The 24,134-nt window shown below is 39.5% G+C and overlaps 1 protein-coding gene across 2 annotated transcripts in view; it reads left to right on the top strand.

Moving 5' to 3' along the window:
- Positions 1–24,134, top strand: part of Macrod2 (mono-ADP ribosylhydrolase 2) — a 1,970,011-nt gene that overhangs the window by 1,812,833 nt on the left and 133,044 nt on the right. For both annotated transcript variants that reach the window (XM_063248672.1, XM_063248671.1), the window contains exon 11: positions 1,857–1,940. In XM_063248672.1, coding sequence (XP_063104742.1) covers positions 1,857–1,940 — 84 coding nt within the window. The remainder of the gene's footprint in view (positions 1–1,856; positions 1,941–24,134) is intronic.

Here is a 24,134-nt window from a genome sequence, read left to right as displayed (position 1 = left end):
CCGATGGTTCTGCCAGGCAGCAAGGATGAAAGAGGAATTAGGAAAGACAAATTCCTTCTTTTTTTTTTTTTTTTTTTTTTTCATGGAAGTTAACCTTCTTAGTATAAGAGGATAAAAGGGAAAAAATAAACAAAAGAGCAAGAATTCATTTGAGAGAAACTTCCCTTGTGGGGTTCCTTCAGGGTAGGCAATCAGGGAAGTTCTTTCCTCCAGGCTGGATTTGATCTGAGATTCAAAGGGTGAGAAGGAGGGATGCACGGAATATATGTACTGGAGAGTAGGGGACACAACAGCAGGTGTAAAGATCCTGAGGCAGGAACTAGCCCAGCCTAACCTGAGGGACATAAAGGATGTCAACCCATCTACAGCCAAAGAGCAAGTGCAAGATGAGGGTATAGCAGTAGGTGGGGCCCAAGTAACATACTGGGCCAGGCTGTGGAATTGGATTAGGTCTTATTCTAAGCAATGAATTTTAAAGGGACAAGCAACACGATCTGATTAATGTCTTGAAAGGTCATACTGGCTGCTGTGTGGAGAAGAGGTAGCAGAAAGACTGGAGCCCAGCATGTAGGCCATTATCGTAAGCCAGGAAGGAGATCCTGCTGCTTTGGGTGACCCTGATGCTGTAAAGGCTGAGCATGGGAAATGAGTCTGGGGAATCTAGTGGAGCAAAGCTCGTGGGATTGCTTGGTGTGGAAAGGTAGTGGGGGAGGAATAGTGAGGTTGACATCTCAGTTTTGGTGTGAATTCCTTGGTGGGCAATATATCATCCCATTGCTTGAGGTGTGAAAAGTGTAGAGGTTTGCAGACCCCCAAGTGTGCTGCTCCGGCTGGCATTTTGTGAAATACTTTGTAGGAGTTAGGTGAAAAGAGGCCATGATGGCTAGAAGGAGGACCAGGCAGAAAAAGTTTAACTGATAGGGGTTGTGACTTTGGACTGAACGATACAGCAGCCTGTGAAGACTCCAAGATTCTAGGAAGTTAAATCCCTCGGTTTCCAATTGGCTACACCTAGCAGGGTACCAGAGAGCCAGAGAGTTCATTCTTGCAGTGCGGAGGGTCTGGTCTCCTAGAGCACGGACAGATGGGACTCTAAAGGGCAGAGGAAGCATCGGGAGGGGCAAAAGAAAACACCCAACTTCAAATTCAAAGCCAGGTGCCTTGTAGGTAAATGAACTTGGACTCAGTGGAAAGATTAGGGTTGGATTAGGGTTTTGCCAGACTTGATGTCTAACTAATGTGTTACATCTGAACAGGATGAATTTAGAGATATTTTCCTGAAATGGTCTGCAGGATTCCATGTAGTAGCCACTATGGACAGACACTGAGGAAAATGGGCAGCACGACAGTTTACCTGGGGTCACAAGGGAAGCTGTTTCGAGTCTGTATTGCTAACATAGCCTGTTAAAATAGAAGCAGGATAATTTCAAGCTCCATCCTATCCCTCAAAAATGAGAGGAGTTTGCATTTCATCCAGCTCTTCTTTGAGGGCTGGGTAAGGACACCTGTCGATTAATCCAGGATGTTTTAAATTATGTGCTCTTGGAGAAAATGAAATAATTTGGATGCCCTTTTAACATTTTTGAGAGTGTTTGTGTGTGATTTGACATATGTGTGAGTCATTAATGATGTCTACAAAGAAATGTTTTAGCTCACGCCTTAAGTTTATGTAGGTTGGAGAATCACAGGTCTTTGCCAGAATTTAGCTCAGCCCTGATGACAGACGAAACTGCAGCTATGATTCAATGTGTGTGTGTGTGGGTTTGCTAAAAGAAAGCATCTTTAAACTTCAACACAATTTTGATCCACACTAGTAAATATTTAAGTAACAGTATATTCAATCTTTGTACTTCCAGAAGGGCTAGAGCCGAAAGGTCTCTCTCCACCCCACAAGAAAAGCAAAGCAAAGAAGCCAGAATGTTCAAAAGACTCAAACGAAGGTAAGTCACGTCCTTCCTTTAGAAAATGGTGCCATGTCACTCAGTTTATAAATTATGTGTATACTGTCATGCATGTTCAGACATTCCTAAGGGCTCAAACATCACAGAGCTACTCTATTATCCTTTCCTGATACATTCACTCGCCTGTGTATGTGAGGATGGAAAATCAGATTTGGTGTTGTGGTGGTGGTACCTGTTGATAAGTAAAAACTGAATTTTAAAAATCCATTTTCTCAGTGTGATGTATTTTCTATCTCTGCAAAGTGAGAAATTTTGGGCAGTCCTTAAAAGCCTTGTGTTTTGAAACTACATGAAAGTGGAGTTCAACAGTTATCCATGGTGGCCATTGCAGTAGCCATATTTGTTGGCGTAATTTGTTCATCTCGTGGACTTATTAGCAGTCTTTTCAGAATCAAATGTCAGCAGTGGGAACTGGAGGTGTTTCCTGTTTTGGTTGTTCTCTTTCACTTCTTAGAAGCCAAAGTGTCTTTGTATTCTTGCACTGAATGGACAGCTGCAGCTGGGCTTACCTTTATGAAGAAATAAATTATGCACATTTTCTTTTAAAATGTAGTGGGGAAGGGGTGTTTTTCCCCAGTGAACCTCAATCCCAAGCATATGCATCAACTTCCAAAGGTGAACATATTTATGTACTCTAGTTTCTTGTCTGAAACTATGTCTCTTCATCTCTGAAATGAAAAATATAATTCTGGTACTTTCAGTTTGGGTCTTGAGGGAAGAATATGCCACCGTGGAAGTAGAAGTGCAAAACGTTTACTGATGTCTGTGAAGGACAATAAAAGGGGAGACGCAAAGCGAGCAGGAGTTGGCAAAAAGAGAAAGAAAGAATATTAGCTAGGAAGAACCTCGGTTGCAGCAGTTTCTTAAAGGCTGGGGAGGCCCAGTGCAAGCACTGACCAGAAGGAACCCTGCATTGAGCAGGAACAGCTGGGCTCTAGGCCTTGCTTGGTTACTCCATCAAGCATTGCGGAGGCAAAGTGGTATTGGTATGAACAGTGCTGCAGTAAATTCCCAAAGTATGACCTCTGACTGCTGTCAGCTAACCTTTCATAGCAGGAGCTTCTTCTTTGCAAAAAGGCATGTACTCCCTTGACTATACACCATTTGGGTGAGTGTTGGAGGGCCAGGGAATAAGTAAAGAAACTACTATTGCCCTCATTTGGATCAGAACCACCAAGAGAAGATAAGGCTGTAAGAAAGTAGAAATCAAAACATTAGTTTTAGTCCTAATGCAATTAAACCAGAGCATCTGCTCACTGTGGCCCCTTGCTGAATATAAAATACTTAACCTTTATTCCTTCATGAGCAAGTCTGGATGTCCTCAGCTGCCTGGATGGAAATAGCCCAGGAAGCTCACGACAGGAAGAGCAGACCAGGCCATATCTATTCTGTAGGTAGGGAGGGCTGAGGGATGCACCAGACAGAGCACTGCATGGTCCGTCCCATCCAAGCTAGAAGCAAAGCGTAAACATTTCCTGGTAACAGTGAGAACAGAATGTCTACGGTGCCTAGCAGAGATCTGGCACTCTGTTAGTGATGACCATTACATCATGATCAGGATCATATTAAGGTGAGATCTTGCATTACTTACCTTTCTGTCATTGCAGCAAAGCTCCTGACTTCTCCAATTTAAAGGACAAGAGGTTTATTTTGGCTCACATTTCAAGGAGTTCAGTCCATGGTTGGTTGCTTCTGGGCAGGAACAGCAAGGAAAAGCTATCCAGCCCATGGCAGCCAGGAAGCAGAAAGATGAGGGAGGAGCCAGGGACAAAACACACCCATCCAATGCATGCCTCTAGTGACCACTTCCAACCCAGCAACACATACAGCTGTGAACTCAACAATGAGTGAATCCAGCGTCTCCATGGTCAAATCACCTTTCAAAATCCCCACCTCTGAACACATGAGACTTCTCAGGGACACCTGGAATTACTCAGAAAAGAACATTTAGAACACAAGGAGGCCAGTACTGATGTGCATCTCCCTAGAGTTAAGTCCCTTCCAGGATGATTTTTGAAGGCTGTGTTTAGGAAATGAGTGAAGGACAAACCAACAACTGCTTTTCTCTAGAGAGGCATCACCTTACTGAGTGGTGCCCATGCACAGCCTGTGTGGAAGGTCGTTTTCCAGAGCGTGAGCCTGGGGTCACTACTGAGCCTCAGAAGTCAGTAATAAACTGTAGCAATTCTGTTACCTTCAATTAAGATGGGAATTCTTCCGGGTGATTCGTTGCAGTACGTGGCCATTTCTTTTACTTCCTAAATCAGGTGCTTTGTTTAGGAATATAATCCTCTGATCCTAGTATGACTCAGTGGTACGGCTTCACCTCCTCCAAGTGTGTGATCTGTGAATCTGCTCTGAGTCAGGAAGTCCAAGATGCAAATGTGAGGACTGCAGGTTTGTTATCAGGACAGTCTCTCAGTGATATCATGCTGGAATGTAAGCATTTAGTCCCTCTCCGGAAATATGAGAATTGTGCTTTTTTCTTAAAATGGCTTCAAAGACAAATAAACCAGTAGAAATTACTAGGGAAGGAGGAAAAATGGAGCACCGTCTGACAGGCTGCAGCAGATGGTTCACAATAGGGTGCTTATTATTTATTGGTGTTTTTATTTTGACAAAATAACCTATGTACCTGAATTCATGCACTGTACCATTCCATACCTCTCATTTCCTGTCATAATAGAGAGAGTTACAGTCATTCTTTCCTGCTGGGTATGCAGATGGAGTACAAGTCCCTGGGCAGAAGCAGACATCATAAGGAGGCTGTGACTGTCTAGGTCCGCATCCTATTTTACCACCAATTTTTCCTGCTTGCTTATTTATCATTTTTTTTAACAAAAGAAGCTTATTAAGGATCCATCAGCTCAATACCATGCTTTTTGTCCTTATAAAACTTCTGTTTTCCTTCAGTTTTTTTGCCGTGCAGAGGGATTACTCTGTTTACCTTACAATACAAATTCTCAAAATAGTCCTAGAAAACTCACCTAGATTTCCTAGAACATGTAACTGAAATAACTTTATTTAAATCCAGAAGAACTTGAAGACCATTTGTCCAAATTTTCTTATTCTGCAGAATTTTTTTTAACAGTACATGGCTCTTCAGCTGGCACAAGTACAAACAGTTCATTAAAGTCATACACTCTCCTTCTCTTTTTTCTTCTAGAAATGCCAAAGCTTCTTTATTCCTTTCCACTTTCTCTTTTCTCGAAGTTGGAACTGGTCCTCTAAAACAGGAAATATTGCTAGCATTAGGGCCTTAAGTGAAGCATTATTCCCTTAGTAAATATCCTGCTAAACGACTAAATATCAAAATTAGACACTTGACAATTTCTAAGTGTTTTTGTTTTCTCTATGGTGATGTTTTGGATGTATTGTTTTATTATTTTAATTGCAATTTTATACTTCAGAACACTGCAATATCATGCCAATAATGAACTCGTGAATAGTTTCAGACCACTGATCAACTGTTATGTGGTATGAATGATAGTGTTCTATATGATCCAGCATGCCACACACAGAATTGTTTGGTAAAAACTCTGGTGTTTCAGTTACTTTTCTCATTGCTGAGACAAAATACTGGACACCAAAAGTTGAGGGTGGAAGATTTATTTAGTTCACAGTTTGTAGAGGTCTAAGTCCATAATTGGCCAACTGCAAGGCAGGGCAGCATGGCAGAGAATAGTTCCTTACAGGAAGACTGTAGTGAAGCAACATGGGAGAAAGAGGGAAGGGACAAGCCCCGTTCTGCTCCTTATATTGTATGTAGGCGACACGCCCTAGGATGCATGTGACACGTGCACCCTTAATCTTAGCATTGGACCATGAATCAATCACACACTCAGGATTCAGCCACCACTGTAATCCTGCCCCCCATGACAGTATGAGGCTTTGGGGGGACATCCATACACAAGCCAGAACCTGATTAATGTCAATGGCACTAATTTTAACTCTGAACAATTTACACCACTTCCTTTATCCTTACCAAAATAAATAACTGAAAGAATATTATTATAGAAGACTCACTAACTTTAATAGAACATGTTGTCATACACTCTTTCCTCCATCCTTTAGTAGAAATTCACATGTCTCTTCAGTGAGGGTCTCTTGGACTTTATTTGCCTGAAAATGTTACTAATTTTCTGTTTTTAAATTATAAAAACAGTATTTCTGGGTAAAAATTTAAAGTGAGTGATAATTTTCTTGGAATATTTTAATGATATTTTCCCACAATCTTGTCAATTCTGTAGTTGTTGAAAGGTAATTGTTAAGTTTGATGGTCACTTATTTTTAATATATCTGTCTTTTCTGTCTGCTTTGGTAATCTCTTTGTGTGTGTGTGTGTGTGTGTGTGTGTGGTATATTTTGTGGTAACCCTGTGATGTGTCCAAGTATGGATTTCTTTTTACTTTTCCTTCTTTGTGTTTACTTTGTGTCTTGAATGTGGGAATTGGCTTCTACTAGTTCTAAAATTCTTCACCTATTGCCCACCAAATATTATCTCCTTTTCTTCCTTCTTCCTTCCTTCCTTCCTTCCTCCTTAATGACTTCCAAGCCATATTGCATTTTTATATTCTGTACCTCTTTTCTCTGGCTCTTCATGGTTGATTTTTTTCAGGTCTGTCATTCAAGTAACTAATTTTCACTTCTACTCTACTTAATCTAGTGCCTAACCCTTCACTGCACTTTTAATTTTGATCCTTTTAATTTTTCCTTTTTATAAGTTATATTTGGTCCTTTTAAAATTACCTGGCCATCTGTCTTAGTTACTTTTTACTTGTCGCTGAGACAAAATACCTGATGCCCAAAGTTGGGAAAGGAAAGGTTTATTTCTTACAGTTTTTGGAGGTTTCAGTCCATACTCAGTTGGCTCCAAGGCAGGCTGGCATGGCAGGGCCGCAGTTCATGGCAGCTGCAAACAGCAAGGTTGAAACCAGCAAAAGAGCAAGACTCACCTTCTTCCTGCCATTACCTTACATCCTGACTCCACCCCTATGTGGGTGCTATGTGGTTGTAGCACTGACACCATCAATCTAAGACTAGACAATGAACCAATCACAGATACACAATGCAAACTGATGAGGCCTGGGGGCCACAGACATAAACCATGACACCATCTCTTTACTTAATTAAAAAATTGAATTAGTAATCTGTAGTTGGGGCCAGTAGTCTGTATTATTAGCAGCCCTCCGGGTGACACAGATATATGCTCCCATCTGAGAATTTATATGGACCAGACCATCTGTGATTGCCAACTCTACATTCAGTGCCTTCTTACAACTCAATTCAGAGTTTTCATCATTTCTAATTTCTGGGTATTTTCCTTATAAAGTACCAGCTCAATCATGGATTCAAGAATCAGAGATAGATAGATAGATAGATAGATAGATAGATAGATAGATAGACTAATTTAGCATATGCAAATGGGTGCATACATTCTCATATGTGTGTGCGTGTATATATATATATATATATATATATATATATATATATATTACATAGTTTGAAATGTAAACATCAAATTAACCTTGGAAATTTGTAATATGTCAGGATCAGATTTTGTATAATTTTAACATTTTCTAAAGTAATACTCATTGAATACTTATCTATATAATGTATTTATAAAACAAAAACATATTTCCATTAAAAAAACTAAGAAAACTTTGTCCACTAAGTTTACTAGTATGTTTGGAACAATCATTCTCTCCATACACAGATCTCCAAAACCTTCAAAGTCTTTTGATAATGAATGTCACTTTCCCATCCCATATTTTCACTTGAACTTAGGCTCTTATTCTACAATTGCTTTTGCAGAGAGTACTTAATTATCATACATGGGATAGTCACTCTTTAGAAAACCAATCCCTTGCGATGCTAAATCAAAGAACCCCATACTACACTTTAAAATATTAATGTTTTCTTTTGTTAGATGAAATTATATGTACAAACATTTTGAAAATTAGAAAGCACCATACTAGTTTGAAGGCTATAATGTTAGCATTGGGGTTATTTTTTTTTTTTGCTAAAATATATTTTTCTGAATACATGAACCATTTTTGGAATGCACCTCATATTTCCTGAGAGGCAGAATTGCTCTCTGCTCTGTTGTTTCCTCTGCATATTAAAATATCGTGTGACATGCTGTTTTGTGAGTGGCTGGACAGAAGGGACATTCTATCTTTCAGAATGCCATGCAGCAGTTCATGCATTATATTCATAAGCATGATCTTTAATTTAATTTTTTTGACAAGTGCACTGAAGGGTAAAATCAGGCAGTCATGATTTTGACTTTGCCATCACTCAAACAGGCTTAGTTATTGGCCACTTTTTAAGAAAAAAAAAAAAAAAAAAAAAAAGCAATAATGAGAAAAAGCAGCCCTCTTACAAAAAAAAAAAAAAAAAAAAAAAAAAAAAAAACCTTTGTTTTATCTTCTATATCTTAAAATGCCAAGAATTTAAGGAGAAAGTAAATTTTCATGATGAGAATCAGAGTTAAATAAATGCCTGTGCCATCATCTTGCTTTAATTATACTCTGTGTTCTACTTAGTTCACAGTCTTTCTGAGTTACTCTCTGTCACAAATTAGTAGACGAATCCTACAACCTATTGCTAATTGGGCTTTCTGTCCATATTTACCCACTAGACAGAACTGTGGGCAAGACCACAGAGCCCCATTGCAAAATCAGTTTAAGGACTCCAAATGGGACTTAGAGAATGTGAATATGGTGCAAAGTTTTGAATTTACCTTGGCAGAGTAACCACAAGACCTATTTGAATAGGAATCTGGGGTGTGCTTTTTTCATTGTCATTTGTTAGCAACATTCCTTTTCATTCTTGGAGTGATGCCATGTTAGTGACAACATATATGAGCTGTCCCATGCAAAAACCATCCCATAAGAGTACAGGAATAGATCCCCCTTGTCTAAGTACTACTTCCTGCTTGGTCAGGTTTTCTAATGTAAAATTCATTTATTTCATACAGTAAATGGAAGGAGGCAACTTGCATTATGGAACCATGGGGAGAGTTAAACAAGATGCTATATAGAAATCACTTGGTACATTTCCTGGCCAGAAGATCCAGTCAGTCAAAATGTATTAAATCTAAAGCAGGAAATGAATTATATTCTGAGAAACTCCCTTAAGTTCAGTTTCATTGTTTGAAATTCCTTTTAATGTGAACAAAATATTTTATAAATAATTAAAATTGACAATGCATTGACTCAATCTCATGTCTTGCTGGTTTTTCTGGTCTTTCTCCCTTAGGTTCACTCAGTGCATTCCCCCCACCTCCCTTCCATGCTCGCTCCCCAGCCAAATACATTAATTCCTGTCCCTGATTTCTGTACTTCCTCCAAGAATATCCTCTTTCCTGGTCTCAGTGCAACTTCACTCAAAAAAACTAGACTGTTCCCAACATGGTCACAATTTCATACTTCTTTCCCCACTGTCCACTAGCTACCACTAAACTCCAATAACACCAGATGAGGGCAGGCAAATTGGGAGGAAGTGTTCTGTTGGTATTCTCTACCAGATCACACTTTGGCATGGAAGCGTCCATTGTCCAGTCCCATGGTCCCTTGAGATCAATTCTTGTGAGAGTCTAGAACAAGCCTCTCTCGTCTAAGGATGATTCTTGCTTTAGTTACCTAAGGTCTTGTTACTTCGGAGTTTTGTTATTGTTTGTTTTTGTTTTTTGTACTGGGAATCAAACTCAGAATAGGCAGGGGCTGTGCTGCTGAGCTATGTCCTGGTCCTCCTGTTTTTCTAAAAATGTGGTTGACATAACAATGAGGGGGTCTACTAAAATCCTTTCGGGGGATCTGCAAGGTTAAAATGATTTTTATATAGAGGTATGTTACCAGAAATCCCCACATACCTAGAATACAGTGTAATGGGGTCCTCTGGAGTCTTGCAAAGTGATGGTATTTATATTAATCTAGCTCCCCTCACTGGAAACAAAATACTCAACACCTTCAAGGAAGAGAAGTTTATTTGGCTCACAGTTTCAGTGGATTCAGTCCATAGACTGCTGCTTCCAAGGCAAAGAAGCACAGCAGAACCACTGACTGAGGAAAACTCTTCACTGCATGGCAACCAGAAAGCAGACAGATAAGGGAGGCATCAGGAATAAAAATGTACCCTTCCACATCACAACCTCAGTGGCCCTCCCTCTCCTTCAGGTCCCACCTTCAAACTTGTGAATTTTGGGGACCATTTTAGATCTAAACCATAATAGTACCCCAGATAATGTGAGTCTTCAGTTGACATGCAGCTCCCATGTACATGTCAGTCAGACCTCAAACCCTGGCAAGTCTTCAAAGAGCTGTCTGACATAATGACAGGTCAACTGTCATTGTGGAAAAATCCCAGATCAGTTGTCACTGAGGAAAATCAAGCAGGGATGAGGAGAGAGGGAAGACCCATTTGTAAATGAGTATGTGGTGGACTGGGGCCTCTGGAGAATTAGGAGACAGGGGGGCATCCTATGCTTCACTGGTTATTGCTGATAAGTAAGAATAGACCTGAAGAACATTATGGAGTCAGTGAAGCAGCTCTCTGGGAAAAGCACCTTCCAGGAGAATGCTAGAGCCCAAACAGTGAATACTGAAGCCAAAATGAGAGATGGGACCAACTCATTCTAAGAATATCAAGAAGGCTGGTGTAACAGCAGTGAACTGAGCAAGAAGGACAAGAATGGGAGCTGTCACTGTGGAGCAGTCACATAGAGTCCCACACCTGAATGTGCCTCAGAATTGCCTGAGGCCATGTTAAAGTCAGGGTTGCGGGGCCCCATTCCCGACCTTTCCGATGCAGTAGGTTTTTGGGATGCCAAAATTTGCAGCTCTAATAACTTTCTAGGTGATATTCATACCCAGGCCTGAGGGTTCTATTTTGAGGACCAGTGTTTTGGTTTGCTATAAAAACTATGCATTTTTCTCTTGATATAAGGAAATAGAACATTTGGATAAACAAGGACATGTTCTAACTTACAACTTAGGAATCTTCTAGTTTTTGTGTTGAGAACTGACTTAGGTGGGGTAGGCGCAGAAAGGGAATATTTATTGGAGCAACAGATAAAGGAGGATTAACCCAAGTGGCAGTGAAAGGAAAGAGTGAAAATGAGTCTAATTCTGGACATATCCTAGAGCGAAAGAAAGCAAAATCCACTCACCTGCTGAACATGGCACATGAGAGAAAGAGAAGTGGTGAATTAGTCTTTTCAACATCTCCACAACTACTGAAGCCAGAAGTTATACCCTGCTTATACTTAACTCGGAAGCATGGGGAAAAGAATTCTTGGCAGTTCATATCCTTCCTTGTGACTATTTTGGTCCTTTCGCTCACCTCACCAGAGGGTGGCCTTGCTGGTCCTCCCTGATGCCAAATTTCCAATTAAGCACAAGTAAAATGAAGAAAATTCTCAGCAATAACAAACAAAAAGAGTGATGCATTAATGTTCTGATTGCCAATATCAGGAAGAAAGAATGAAAGTAAAAGAAAAAATGGGGCATTGGGGGAGAAAATAGTTGAAAGGTACTGGGGAAATCTCTGGACTAGAAATCAGGACACCCGAATTCTATTTTTATCCCTTAAGTGTTTGATCTGATCCTGAAGCCAATATCTAAAGTCCTTTTAAACATCAAATTCTGTAACTCCAAATATCCATCATATTAATAACAACTGATTCTTTATGTGCTCTTTCCTTCATGCCCAGTAAATATTTACATCTTTATCTCAAAACCTGAAGCATGCTTTTAATAGTCAGGTGGGCCTCTGAAAACATCTAGGCCAATCCTCTCCTTTCATGTATGGGGAAACCTTCTTTCAAAACTCCTCAGAGATTGTCAAGAGAATTCATGAAAGACGATATTAAGTGAGCTGTTTAAAATCCAAAGGAAATTTTCAGGGTATATGCAGTAGATCTTCTTTAAAGGTATTTTTCTTTAAATCTTACAGATGTCTTCCATTCAGTATATGTGTTTAATCATTTATTTTGATTTCTAGAACCAAGCATAAGGAATGAATCATTTAGATGCATTTGCTTTTATTTTATTGAAACAGGGCTTATAGAGTTTAAATTTTACAGCAATTTGTGCCAGTGTTAGCACTATGCCAATAGGACATTTGAGGACTTATAATATTAGGTACTAATTTTTCAACAAAGAAGGATTTTGGTTTGTTTTGTCTTTAAGGAGAAGAATTGCTTTTTGAACACTATTGGATTTTCACATTAGGAATTTTGCCATTGCATTTCAAAATTTCAACTTTCTAATATGACAAAGTTGTGCTTTCTTACTATACCAGAAAGAGCCTTAAAACTGTCCACCTACACTAAATTACCTGGATGCATGCCACGCTCTCTTAAGGCCTAGCTCAAACATGCCTGTTTTTTCCTAAGTCTTGTCATCTTCAGTCATCTCAGGAAATGAGTTCACCTCCAAAGATCACCCCATCTGAGGAGTGATACACAGAAAACCAGTGTACCATATTTTCCTTGGGTGAAAACATTAGCAGATTCACTTGAGCCATTTTGCAATTCTCCGTCCTGAGAATTCCCCCCACTGGCTTCTGACAGTATGTGATGCTGGCAGGAGAAAAGTAGCCACATGGTTGGGGAGGAAAGGGGTGGAGGGATGGGAGGCTGGTTCTGGACTGCGCTGCAAAAGTGAGACAGTTTTGCTGAATTCTGGGTAAATGATTGCAAAGTACTACTCTTGAGGATCCTTGTCATTCACTTGGTCTTAAACAGCCACTGTAGCGATTGCAGATGTGTGCACCTATTCCCAGGCCTCAGCAAGTCAGAGCACTCCATGCTAACTAGATGCACTGCATCTCTACAGTAACGTTTCTTTCATGATTTTTTTTTTATTTTATCAATCTTAAACTTGTAGCAACTTGTCAATGCAATGAAAAAATTTGCCTTTTGTTTGAGAATAAACTGCCATTCTATTTGCCCTCATCTTCAAATATTTCATTGAGCATTATCTACAAACATGGGTCTTCCTCCTCAATGAGCATAATAGCGTCAAAATCAGAACATGCACACTGATACATTATTGCCACTTAATTTCAAAGCTCCATTTACATTTCACCAATTTTTCAAGTGATGTCCCATATCACAAGAAGATCCAGTCTGAAATCAAATGTTCCATCCTGCTGTCACACCTTCTTCAAAATGTTTCCAGTTGGGCTTTCTTATGTTTTCCCAACAGTAGACTCAAATGATGCATCTCTGCAGAACTACTGCAGTGTTTCCTTGTGAGGAAACACAAGTGTGCATAATTTCATTGTGTCCCATTACGATAGCGTTTGTCCCGATTACTTCATTAAGGTGGTATCTGAGAGGTTCCTCAACTGTGTAGCTACTCTCTTCATGTGTATGTTATAGAAAGGTATGCTGAAACTATGCAAATTTCTCATTACTCCTAGAACTTTCCAGGTATTTTATTGCTTGGTAATTTATTTATTTTATCATTATAAACTCATGGCTCTGTGTCATTCAACAAATTATAACCATTCCCTAGACCTAGCATCCACCATTTCTTCCAGAGTTTTGGTTACTTTTAGTGGAGAAAGTAATTAGACACCAGATCTCCACTGTAGGCATGTGGGTGACTATTTGAGAAGCATTATCTAAAATAGACTGGTCAGCTGATCTTGATGTTTGCATATGGGGAACCAACTCACTCTGCCACACCTTCTCCATAACTCTCCAATTACTAGAACCCTCTTCCTTTGGACGGATTTTCCATTATAACTACAGCCAAAACAGCAAGTTGTCCGACTTTGGTTAAAGCTTCCAGAGTACAGTGTAGTACTGCATGAGGATGAGACAGCACTGAAATCTGTTAGGTTTTGAGGCTTTCAGCCTGTCTTCATTCTGCTCAACTTTTTGTCGTTCTTTGTATAACATCAAATTAACAAGCTAGCAAGGGATTAATATGCATATGTGTACATAACCGTAAATTATTATCCATTTTTTGGTAAATATTAAAATGCATGTGTGACAAAAGTCTTTTCTATCCGAGCAAGACTCTGTGATGTGAAAGTTATTTTACTAATTTTCCTCACTGGGTAAATGACTCCCATTATAACTATCATCTGTTTTTATGCATAGATACACAGAACTAAAGGGTAGAGCTCAAGAAGAGTTTTAATAATGTCTCTGTGTGTGCATTCCTTTATTACCATCTAGATTATCCTCAAGCTTTGGATAGCGTAACCAATCTTTCTCAATTATTTTTTTCATAGTTACTCACAAAAAATGCGCTGTAGACATCTTTGTTCCTGGCTTGTTCTCAATCAAAATTTTAATGTGATATATATACTGTTCATGTACTTTGGTCATTTTAAGGGCTTAAGACAACAATAATTGAATTTTCTGGGGTTTGTTGTTTGTTTTTTGTCTCATCCTGCCAGTGAACGTGCTTGCTCCCAATTGAAAAGACAAGATGTGGAAGATGTTTATAGGATATGATGAGGAATAAGCATTAAGGGAATTTCCTCTCTTTGGCCCTTGATCCAGAAAGCAATACTTGTCTTCCTCGAGGCACAGGACCTCTCCTTCTCTAGCTATTGCATGGTTTTGTTTCACGCTTTCCTGGCGCTAAGGATGGTGGTGGCTTCTTCAGTTGCTAGCCCTGGAGATCCTCAGTGCCTTTGTTGGTTCATTCACTCTGCCCACATCTTTTAAAGCACTTCTTCACTGAACTCTCCTCATTCTCCTGAATGTGCCCCTGCTTCCCACAGGGATTCTTGCTAACCTCTTCCTTTTGGAACCCTGACCCCCTTCTCTAACCAAGCCTCCACATTCCAGTCTAACTTTGATCACAGTGCATCCTTCCTCCTTTCTCTCTGCTTACTGGAGTCTTGCTCCTCTTTTATTCATTACTAAGCAGAAGTATTTATCCTTTAAATGAACCTTTGTGGTAGTGGTTTGGTTTCCTCTGCTCTTATTTTTTCACTGGCTTGCGTTTTCATTGTCATTGCATGAATTGTGTTTGCACCTTAAGCTCCAGCATCTTAAGCCCTTGAATGCTTGGAGTTTCTCTTTCTTCATTCTGAAAACATCCAAATTACCCTGGCAGGAAGGCTTCTGAATGCTTTCTTCTCAGAGTTCATAAAAGGATACCATCTGTCCCAGGTAAATTTCCATGGATGCCTCAGAAAGTCACCCTAAACCTTGTTGGTTTAAAGTAATAACACTTATTGTTCCCATATCTATGCAAGCTCAACAGTGCTGAGCAGAGATAGATTGGTTCTAATCTATCCTTCATCAGCAAAGATAACTCAGAAATTGGAGATAAGTCCTGCAGAGGTTCTCTTGCCTCCCTGGCCTGAACCCTGAACTGGGAAGACTCACACAACTGAAGATAAGCACAAGAGAGATTCCTGGACAGTTCTCTAGCTGGGTATCTTCTCTTTACATGATCTACTACCACTGGGGTTTCAGCACTGACTGATTTGTGATGCATTTCCTCAGCTCTCCCAAAGTCCTTACTTTAAGAATACTTGTACCTTGGAATCCTATCATTTTATTTTACCACAGGCTTAATGTCATTTTTTAATTTTTTACCACATTCTGTTGGTTGAGTGGCTGAGGTGTCTTTGAACCTCCTAGGTTCAAAGAAATAGACCATAGATACTTCTTGGTGGAAAATGTCAAACGCATAAAGACAAGCAAAAATCCTGCAAAACAAGAAAGCACATTGGAGGGGACGTGTAGAGGAATAGTCAGTTTTGGAAAATAAAAACTGGCCCAGTATCCATCACATATGCTTACACACGTGAGTATATAACTTTTGGACCCTGGTGGTACAAGGTTCAGGAGAAAATACTGTAGGTGACTAATGGGAAGCAAATGGAGACAGGAGGGCATGAATATGGAAGTCAGTATCTATTTTGAATAAACCTGGAGCTCAGCATCAAGAGTGAGAAGACCTAGGATAGATGAAACTTGGGAAATTACTCTAGCTTCCTGTTATTCCTGACCTCCCTTACTAAGACTCTGGGGTCTTGGTGTCTGTCATTTAAAGGATTTAATCTTTGTGACCCTGATAATCTCTTTCAAAAATCCCTGATTCTGTGAAAGCCTGAAGCTCCCTGATACCTTCATAGACTCATCATCTGTGTTCCCTGTTTAAAGTCATTCTCCCAGAAAATATGCTGACTCTAAATTCTACTGCATTTGCTGAGAGGACGGTCACACTCTACTGTCTATGCAGCTCTACTAAATCAAATGTGAGCTTCAAGTCCTCAATGGCACCATGCGCTATTTCAAGAATTATTCTTCCTTTGTGTATAAAAATTTGCATTTTGAATGCATGCCATCAGAGAAGTAATAGGAAATGGGGGATTGTATCACAGCCAAGTTAGAGGATATATATATATTTTTTCTCTATCTAACAGTTTTGATGGTAGATGAGGGCATAAGATGGAAGGTATAGGACAAATTGGAAATCAAGTAAAACGCAGTCAGAATCGTCTCTGAGGCTCTTTTTGGGAAGCACTTTTAATGTGCAGTGATATACTCATACACTCAATAGGTACTTTCTGATGATGATCACAACACAGCTCAGCCTGGCTGAGACCCTAAAATGATGAACCTATGAGATTGTACACATCAGTCCATGTAAGTATTTTTAAATCAGTAATTTTTAAAACTCTCAGTGTGTTACTGACTTATAAAAATAGATGAGAACCACAAGTAACTTTCTAGGTAGTTTGCATAGACTAAGACTCTCAAATTTAAGGATATAAGTGTCGTTTGAAACTGGTTTTAACAAACCTGTATTTGAAAAATCCATGTGAAACTGGCTTTAGGGAATTCAACAGTTCCATCAGGACAAGGTTTCTGTCCACCTGGCTGTGTTCTGGCTCTGTCTGTGTTAGCTTTCTTTTAGATACTCTCTTTCTCTGTGCAAAGGTAGCCAGCAACTACTATCAATCCCAGTAAAAATGCCGTGCATCTTTCTACATTGATAAGAGCTCTGAAATTGAGCTTTCTTGACTGTGATCGGCCAGATACCAGTCAACTTTCTACCCTTTGCCAGTTAGCAAGGCCCAGAGACAGGAAGTGTGCTCCCGGGCCTGCCTCACAGTGCAGCTCTGCAGCTGGAGTAGGCTAGGGGCAAAGGGGAGATTCAGTGGACCATGAAACTCATGGGTTAAAAGCAGGAGCTCAGTGGTGCCTCTCCTGAAAACAAGGGAACTGTCAGCAGAAAAAAAATGGATGGGGCACATTCTATCATAGTCCGTTATCAGTAAATATTATTTGGTGATTGAATTCTTGTGTTTTGTGGATTTTTTGAGATAGAAAATAATAGAAAGAGGACATAATGTTCTATCTAATAAAGGAGTCTGTCACCCAGGCCCCACTTGCTTCGTTGTTACAAAAGACCAAAGAGTATCTTCAGAGAAACACTGGCTCTGCCTAGAACAATCCCACCTTGAAGGCTGAAGGTTCAGACAAGTTGCAGAAAACGTGTGGTCAGTCAGAGGTCAGTGCACAGGCAAAAAACATTGGCAAGTGAAAGCAGATGGAGCACAGGGGTATAAAATGGAAATCAACGTGATGAGGAAAGTAAGAAGACACCAAAAGCGAATATAAAGGCCAAATGGGGAAGAATATGTCATGACTGCGGCCATGGATTGAGTTCCTGGGAAATGGCAGAAGGATCCTATGAGTAAGAGTGAGATGTGCGGTTAAATAGTCTCCTTGGTCTGAAAGAGAGTGCTTTGGAAGGAAGTATAGAATTGGATATTTAAAATTTGGTTGTTCATTTTTGAAAATGTCATTCTACATTTCCAAACTCTTTGACAGTGGGTCAAAGGTATGCCAAAAAAATACTGTTTATGAGTGATTTCATTTTCCATGATTGCCCCAGGCAAAGGTGAAAGTTGACCTTCTCTTTACTCAGAAATTCTCTGGGTTGTGTGGTAACCTGGTCTTTAGAAGCCTGGTGTTTATAAATTGGCAGCAGGACAGAAGTGCTCCCCTTTGGTGCTGAACTATTGCCGGGTTTTCTTGTCTACTGCCCATTAAATTAGGGAATGTGGGACCTCATCATCTGGTAATAGCTTTATCAGCACCGTGTTTCACTACCCAGTGCCCTTTCGGGCTGCTCTGCAGGCCACAGTTTCTATAAGTGCATTTTAGAGAACAGGGCTTAGAAGTGACAGGAAAAGCCAGCTTATGGGTTTAAAACCTGATTTTCAGATTCTGGTTTAGATATTAGGAGGCTGAATCCTGAGGTGTCTGTTTTCTACTTGATTATTGACACTCAATAGTGTTACATTTCCAAATACTAGTTTTGATAAGGACAGGTTTGAAGCTATCTAGCTTCATTGACCACAAATTTAGAAATCGATGATATGTGACCAAAGATCAAATCTCTCAGCTACCAAAAGATGTCTTTAGAGGGTGACTGGAATGCAAAGCGATATTTATTGGGAGAGGGAATACAAAGGAAATGAATCTCTAAAATAAAAGATAATGATGATTTCACATGGAACAGTATGCCCAGAAATTTAATTAAATTGCAATTAAAATATAATTTTGCATAATATTTAATTATATGGGAATGAATACTTTCATAAGATTAGTTGGGAAAGTTTTCCTGGTCCAAAGACAGTCTGCAGGGTACCACACGGTGTATCGAGTTAAAGTGTGGACTGCAGCCAGACCTCGATTTGAATCCCGTATCTTCCATTCACTTTGATAGACCCTCTAAGCTTCCTTTTTCCTGCTATAAAATAGAAATATTGCTATTCTCTATTCCTCAAGATTTGAGCAATGATTAGAAATACAATATGGAGAAAAAGAGCATAAGGCCTCCCATGTAAAAATATATTGGGTAATCAAAAGTGGTAGTTACTAGTATTACTATTACCGCGCTTTTTCTGGGAAATAAATACCCATTTCTTTCTCTCTCTCTCTCTCTCTCTCTCTCTCTCTCTCTCTCTCTCTCTCCCATTTCTTTCTCTCTCTCTCTCTCTCTCTCTCTCTCTCACAGAAGAAATTTCAGAAAACAAATGCCTTTTTAAAGTCTGTGTATAAAATTAAAAACTGACCCAGTGTAGCAAAACTATGTGCAAAACAAAAAGGAAGTGTAGCTAGTTTTCCAGAATAAAGTGTAGTAAAATTATTATCTTCCAGTTACGTGTACTTTCTCCCAAGAAACATTAAAGTGTTTGCCCTCGTTTGTGTCTAAATTTTTTTGGCCATCTACAGTTGCTCTCCATGCAGTAAGCCTGCCATTATTTCTCCAACAGGTGCCAGCCAAAAGGCTCATAAGCCCTCATGAACTAACAGTGAAGTTTCAGCTGAGAAAGGAAAAGTAAAAAGCCAGTTTCCTGAAAATTATAACACACATAAATTTGGAAAGTACTTCTTTGTTCATGTCTTTCTTTTTTCAGTTTATAGAATGCTCTTTACTCTTTATGTTGAAAACTGTCAATTATTACTGGCTATTGGCCATTTTTTCATCTCCAGGGTAATGGATTTCTATTATAAAAGTTCAACTCTGGTCAAAACAGACAGTTTGTTATAAAAAAAAAAATGGGCTAAGCACAAATGCAGCCATAAAATCTCATATATATTTATCTTCATAAGTGAAAAGGCTTCTAGTATTTTAGAGAAATGTCATTTTTTAAATACTGCAGACTCCATAATTATTTGTGGGTGGCCAAATGAATGAATTAATGAATAAGCAAATGGACAAAGGAAATTTACCATGACTGTAAATCATTTCTCTTCAATGAGGTATACTTTCCTGGGGGAAATGTTAAAATAAGATAAATCATTGCTTAAAGAGCTCCATAGGAACTAAACGACTATGTGGTAATAAAATTCTACTACCCAGAACAATGTGATGTCTAGAGTTTCAGGAGGCCTATCGGTCTCTGTCTTTTCTGGGCTAGTGGTCTTATGTGTAATTTAGGTTCGAATTCTTTCTTGCTGGAGCAGAGAATAACCCTCAGAATATCAGACCTGGGGGCTATCTGACCTCCATCTTAGCAAAGATCTTTGAGAGATAAAGGTCATGACAAGCTAGAAGAGAGCCCAGAATTTGTTACTGTAGTTTATGAATACTAAAAAGATGGGCATTCCCAAATGGGCATAATGGCAAGGTGTTTAGACCATATTTAAATTCTTAACTAATAAATAGGAATTTGGGTACCTTAATTAATTGGAAGCATAAATTCCCTTATCTAAACAATAAGGTAAAGTTGCTAGGAGTGCATCTTAAAGGTGAAGTGTTTGCCTAGCTTGCACAGAGGATAGTGTTTGATCCATAGCATTGAAAACAAAAAGATAGGAGGATGGATGGATGAACAAATAAGTAGATGGTATCTATCTCACAGAATATGGGATGAGAATAAAGTAAGATAATATATGCAAAGCATTTAACATAAATTTTTAAGTGCTATTACTATGGCTACTAGATCTGTTTTTACATATAATACTTCTGAATTTTTTCTCACATTAACAATTTTTCTATCTGGACAGGAACTGGGTGTGGTACAATTCAGTTAAATTCTGACACTACCCCACTCAGCATCAGATCCACAGATTAAGAGCTCTTCCCACAATAACACCCCCATTTCAGATACCAGTTTCAAGACCAACCACTTGTACTTCTGACAGACTGGCTATAAAGTCAGGGGAATGGGTCCTATAACCTCCTCCGCAGATTTGGTAAAACACTATCCTACCACCCACTTAGTATGAAGGATATAAATGGTGAGCCAGGAGGAGCAGCCATAGCGTGAGGTCAAGCAGGGTCCTTAGCAAGGACCTTAGGTCCATGCAGAGTTGACATGCACTGGCCTTCAGGCATGTAGACGCATCCATCAAACCAGAAGTTGCCTGAGATGGTTCCATTATATAGCATGACTGATTAAGTCATTGGTCATTGTGATTCTGATTCTCCCCTCTCCAGAAGTCAGATGGTGAAACAAAGTCCTGATGCTCCTATCACATGGTTGGTTCCTCTGGAAACCAGCCCCATTCAGGAGCTACTTGTCCGTAAGTTTCACCTTATTAACAGAAACACAGACAAGATTGAATGAAGCTTATTATGTATGACAAACTCTGCTCCTATGGCACTAAAAATTACAAGTTTTTGAGGTCTGTCCCAGCACCTAGGGATATAAACCAAACATCACTTAATAGATCACAGTATCACGCCAGGTCATAGTAAGTGCTCAATAAATAGAAAACATTAAGATTGTTCAGGCCAATCTTTGTTGAGTGCCAAGTATCGATGGGGATCATGCCTGAAATTCTTCTTACACAGGTTTTAGCTCCCTCCTTTGTCCACACAAGAGGGTTAGGTCACATGAGGAGGAATTACATGACCATTGGTGGCCTTGTGAGCCAGGTGCATAGGAGGGAAAAAGTAGTGAGGGGAGGGAGGGACAAATGCTTTCTGCAGGCAGTGAAGTGAGGTCCTAAAGAGCAATAGGCAGAAAGGGGAAGAGAAAGTAAGTAAGTAGAAAGGGGAAACAGGGAGAAGGGAGCAGACAGCTTGCTCTTCCAGAAGACAACTCCTTGTAGGCAATTTGGGGTATTTTTTAAGGTAACTCACTCTTCTGGGCTTAGAATGTGAAAAGCAGTTTCTATAAACGATGGAGACTTAGAGGAACTCAACTGCATCCTAAAATGATCTTCTCTATGAAAAAAAGGAAAACACAAAAAGGACAAAGAAAGTTAAAATTAGCTCAACTCCTGCTGTGTTTCTCACACAACTGATGAGATGGTGTGCTATGAAATCTCTGGATTCTACTCAGCTCAGTGTCCCCTGTGCTCATGGAAGGGGCTGGCTCTGGACACTTCCTTGCAGGTGTTGGTTAAAAACCTCAGTTTTTGCCATGTGGGCCTCTCCACTAGCTGATGTGTCTCCTCATAACTTGGCAGCTGGTTTCTCCAGAGCATATGACTCTTGAGCATGAAAGCACATCCCAGATGGAAGTGGCAGTCATCTGTAATCCAATCATAAAAGCAACACGTTGTCACTTTTGTTGTTGACTGCAGCCAAGTCCCTAAATGCAGCATGTTCTCAAAAGCTAGGGAATTGGAAAACTTCATCTCTTGAAGGGAGGAGTATCTAAGAATTTGTGGGTATATTTTTACAAGCTCCATAATCCCAAACAGCTTCTCCGTTTCCTGTTCCAGGACTGCCTACATTCTGGCTGTGTCAGTATCCTTAGATTCTTTGAGACTTCCTCAAATATGAAATCCTGTTACTGATTTAAGTTCCAAAGTCCTTTCCAATACCTCCATCTGAGGTTGGAGAATTCGTGAACACTTGAGGATTTTGCTGTCTTGCAGAAAGTGATGTCATTGGTCTACAGGAGGTGGGTACAGGTTAACTTAAAAAATGGCCAAGTTAATCTGCACCAAATGAGTTATCAACCCTCAGTAAGGAGTGCTGAGGAATATACTGGGCTGTCGCATCTGCACTTTCAAGGGGTTGTTCTGGGATGGGCTCAATGCACTTGTGTAAAGGACCAAAGAAGACTGTATGTTGGCTTTGCAGGACACACATGGCCCCTGTTGCATGTTTTTCTTAATTTTTACTGCAACTATTTATAAATGAAGAAAATAATCTTAGATTGCAAGCTGTACATACAAAGCAAAGCCTTCAGGTACTGCTCTAAAAGAAGCATAAAGAAATGTTCATTGTGTCCTCAAAAATATTTTAGATCTGCTTCTCAACACCACTCTCTTTCCACCTCTCCAAAGTTTCCTAAAGAGATCTAATTTATCTTACTCTAGGTAAAGAACTGGGACTTCGTTTTTCAGGTTGGGTTCATTTTACATAGGATTCTTCTCATGCCTTCAGGGAGACAGAAACAGGTTCAAAAATTAAGTCACTAAAATGACTAATGTGTTACTGTCAGGGAAGAATTATAGACCTGCAGGGTGATGGTCTCTCAGAGAACTCATTTTGCATTTCTATCCATAAAGTGAATAACAATAACCCTCTCCAGCACGAGGAGTGAAGAATGTATGGACAGCCAGTAAGCATTCCTTTCTACTCACTAAATATTGGTACCAAAGGGCTTTCTAAGGCAATAGGAATTTGTGTCAGATTTGACTTTTAATGGGAGACTAGATTCCATTCTTATCATTTGACTTTTCTGCCTCCAATGTTTTCTCTAACATCAGCATGTCTCATCAATGGCATGTAGCACACGATCACACACATGCATGCCCATATACACACATAGAGGCACCCTCTGTCTTGATCAGGCATAAACATCAAAATTCTTATATGAGTATTCTTAAAAACAAAAATATGTACATTGTAATTTGCGACATTAGTAAAAATGTATTGCCTAACCCACGTGTCAATGAAAGAAAATGTGTAAAATTACAGATGCATGATTAATGAATCCACACTAGCACAAAGCAAAAGGAGAAACTCAAAGCCGTGCATCATATTTAATGTTTCATAGCCCCGGTTAAGAAGTTCTTCATTCTCATTTTTCTCCCATGCCCAAACCTGTCCAACTACAAAATTGCAAATTTGAGATGCTGCATGAAAACTGAAAAGATGCTGGTCAGTGCCTGCAAGAGGGGAGAGTTCTAACTGAATAATTGAACAGGCCAGTAAATCAACTATACATCTCTGTTTCCTAATCATAACAACTGTGGCCTTAAATCTTGTTTAACCCTTTTAAAGCTTGCCATCTAGGTCTCATTATTAGTTGTAACTAAAACTGGCCAAAATCATAATTTAATTAGTTTTATTGGGACATACTTTGAAGGGCCATCTTTATTTTTGAATGCATAATATTTCTTTTTGTGGTCAGTTGTTCTTGCAAATCATTCTGATCATACATTATTAACTAGGTGTTGAGGAAATTGCCGGGATGCCATTTGTTTGAATAGTTCAAGAAGCATATGCATATATTTGAATATCTGTCCTAATATTGTGTGTGATTAGAAGGACTTTTGATCTAACCCGACACATTTCTGATTGCTATGTATAGTATTCACTACATTGTTTGGAGGAGTTTTCATTAGAAACCTTATCTGCAGCTTGCATGGCAACACCTAAACCCTGCTGACTCTTCCACAAACTACAGATCTTCTAGGTGTCCAGGAAACAGAGAAACTACCTTCACCATTCAGGATCATGTGATATTAGTATTGAAAACTGG

Source organism: Cavia porcellus, unplaced genomic scaffold, assembly GCF_034190915.1.
Source record: "Cavia porcellus strain 051 isolate PalLab524CR breed Dunkin Hartley unplaced genomic scaffold, mCavPor4.1 scaffold_5, whole genome shotgun sequence".
In the NCBI taxonomy this organism is placed as follows: Eukaryota; Metazoa; Chordata; class Mammalia; order Rodentia; family Caviidae; genus Cavia; species Cavia porcellus.
The sequence above is the reverse complement of the archived record's forward strand: the minus strand, read 5'-3'. Positions and strand labels throughout refer to the sequence as shown.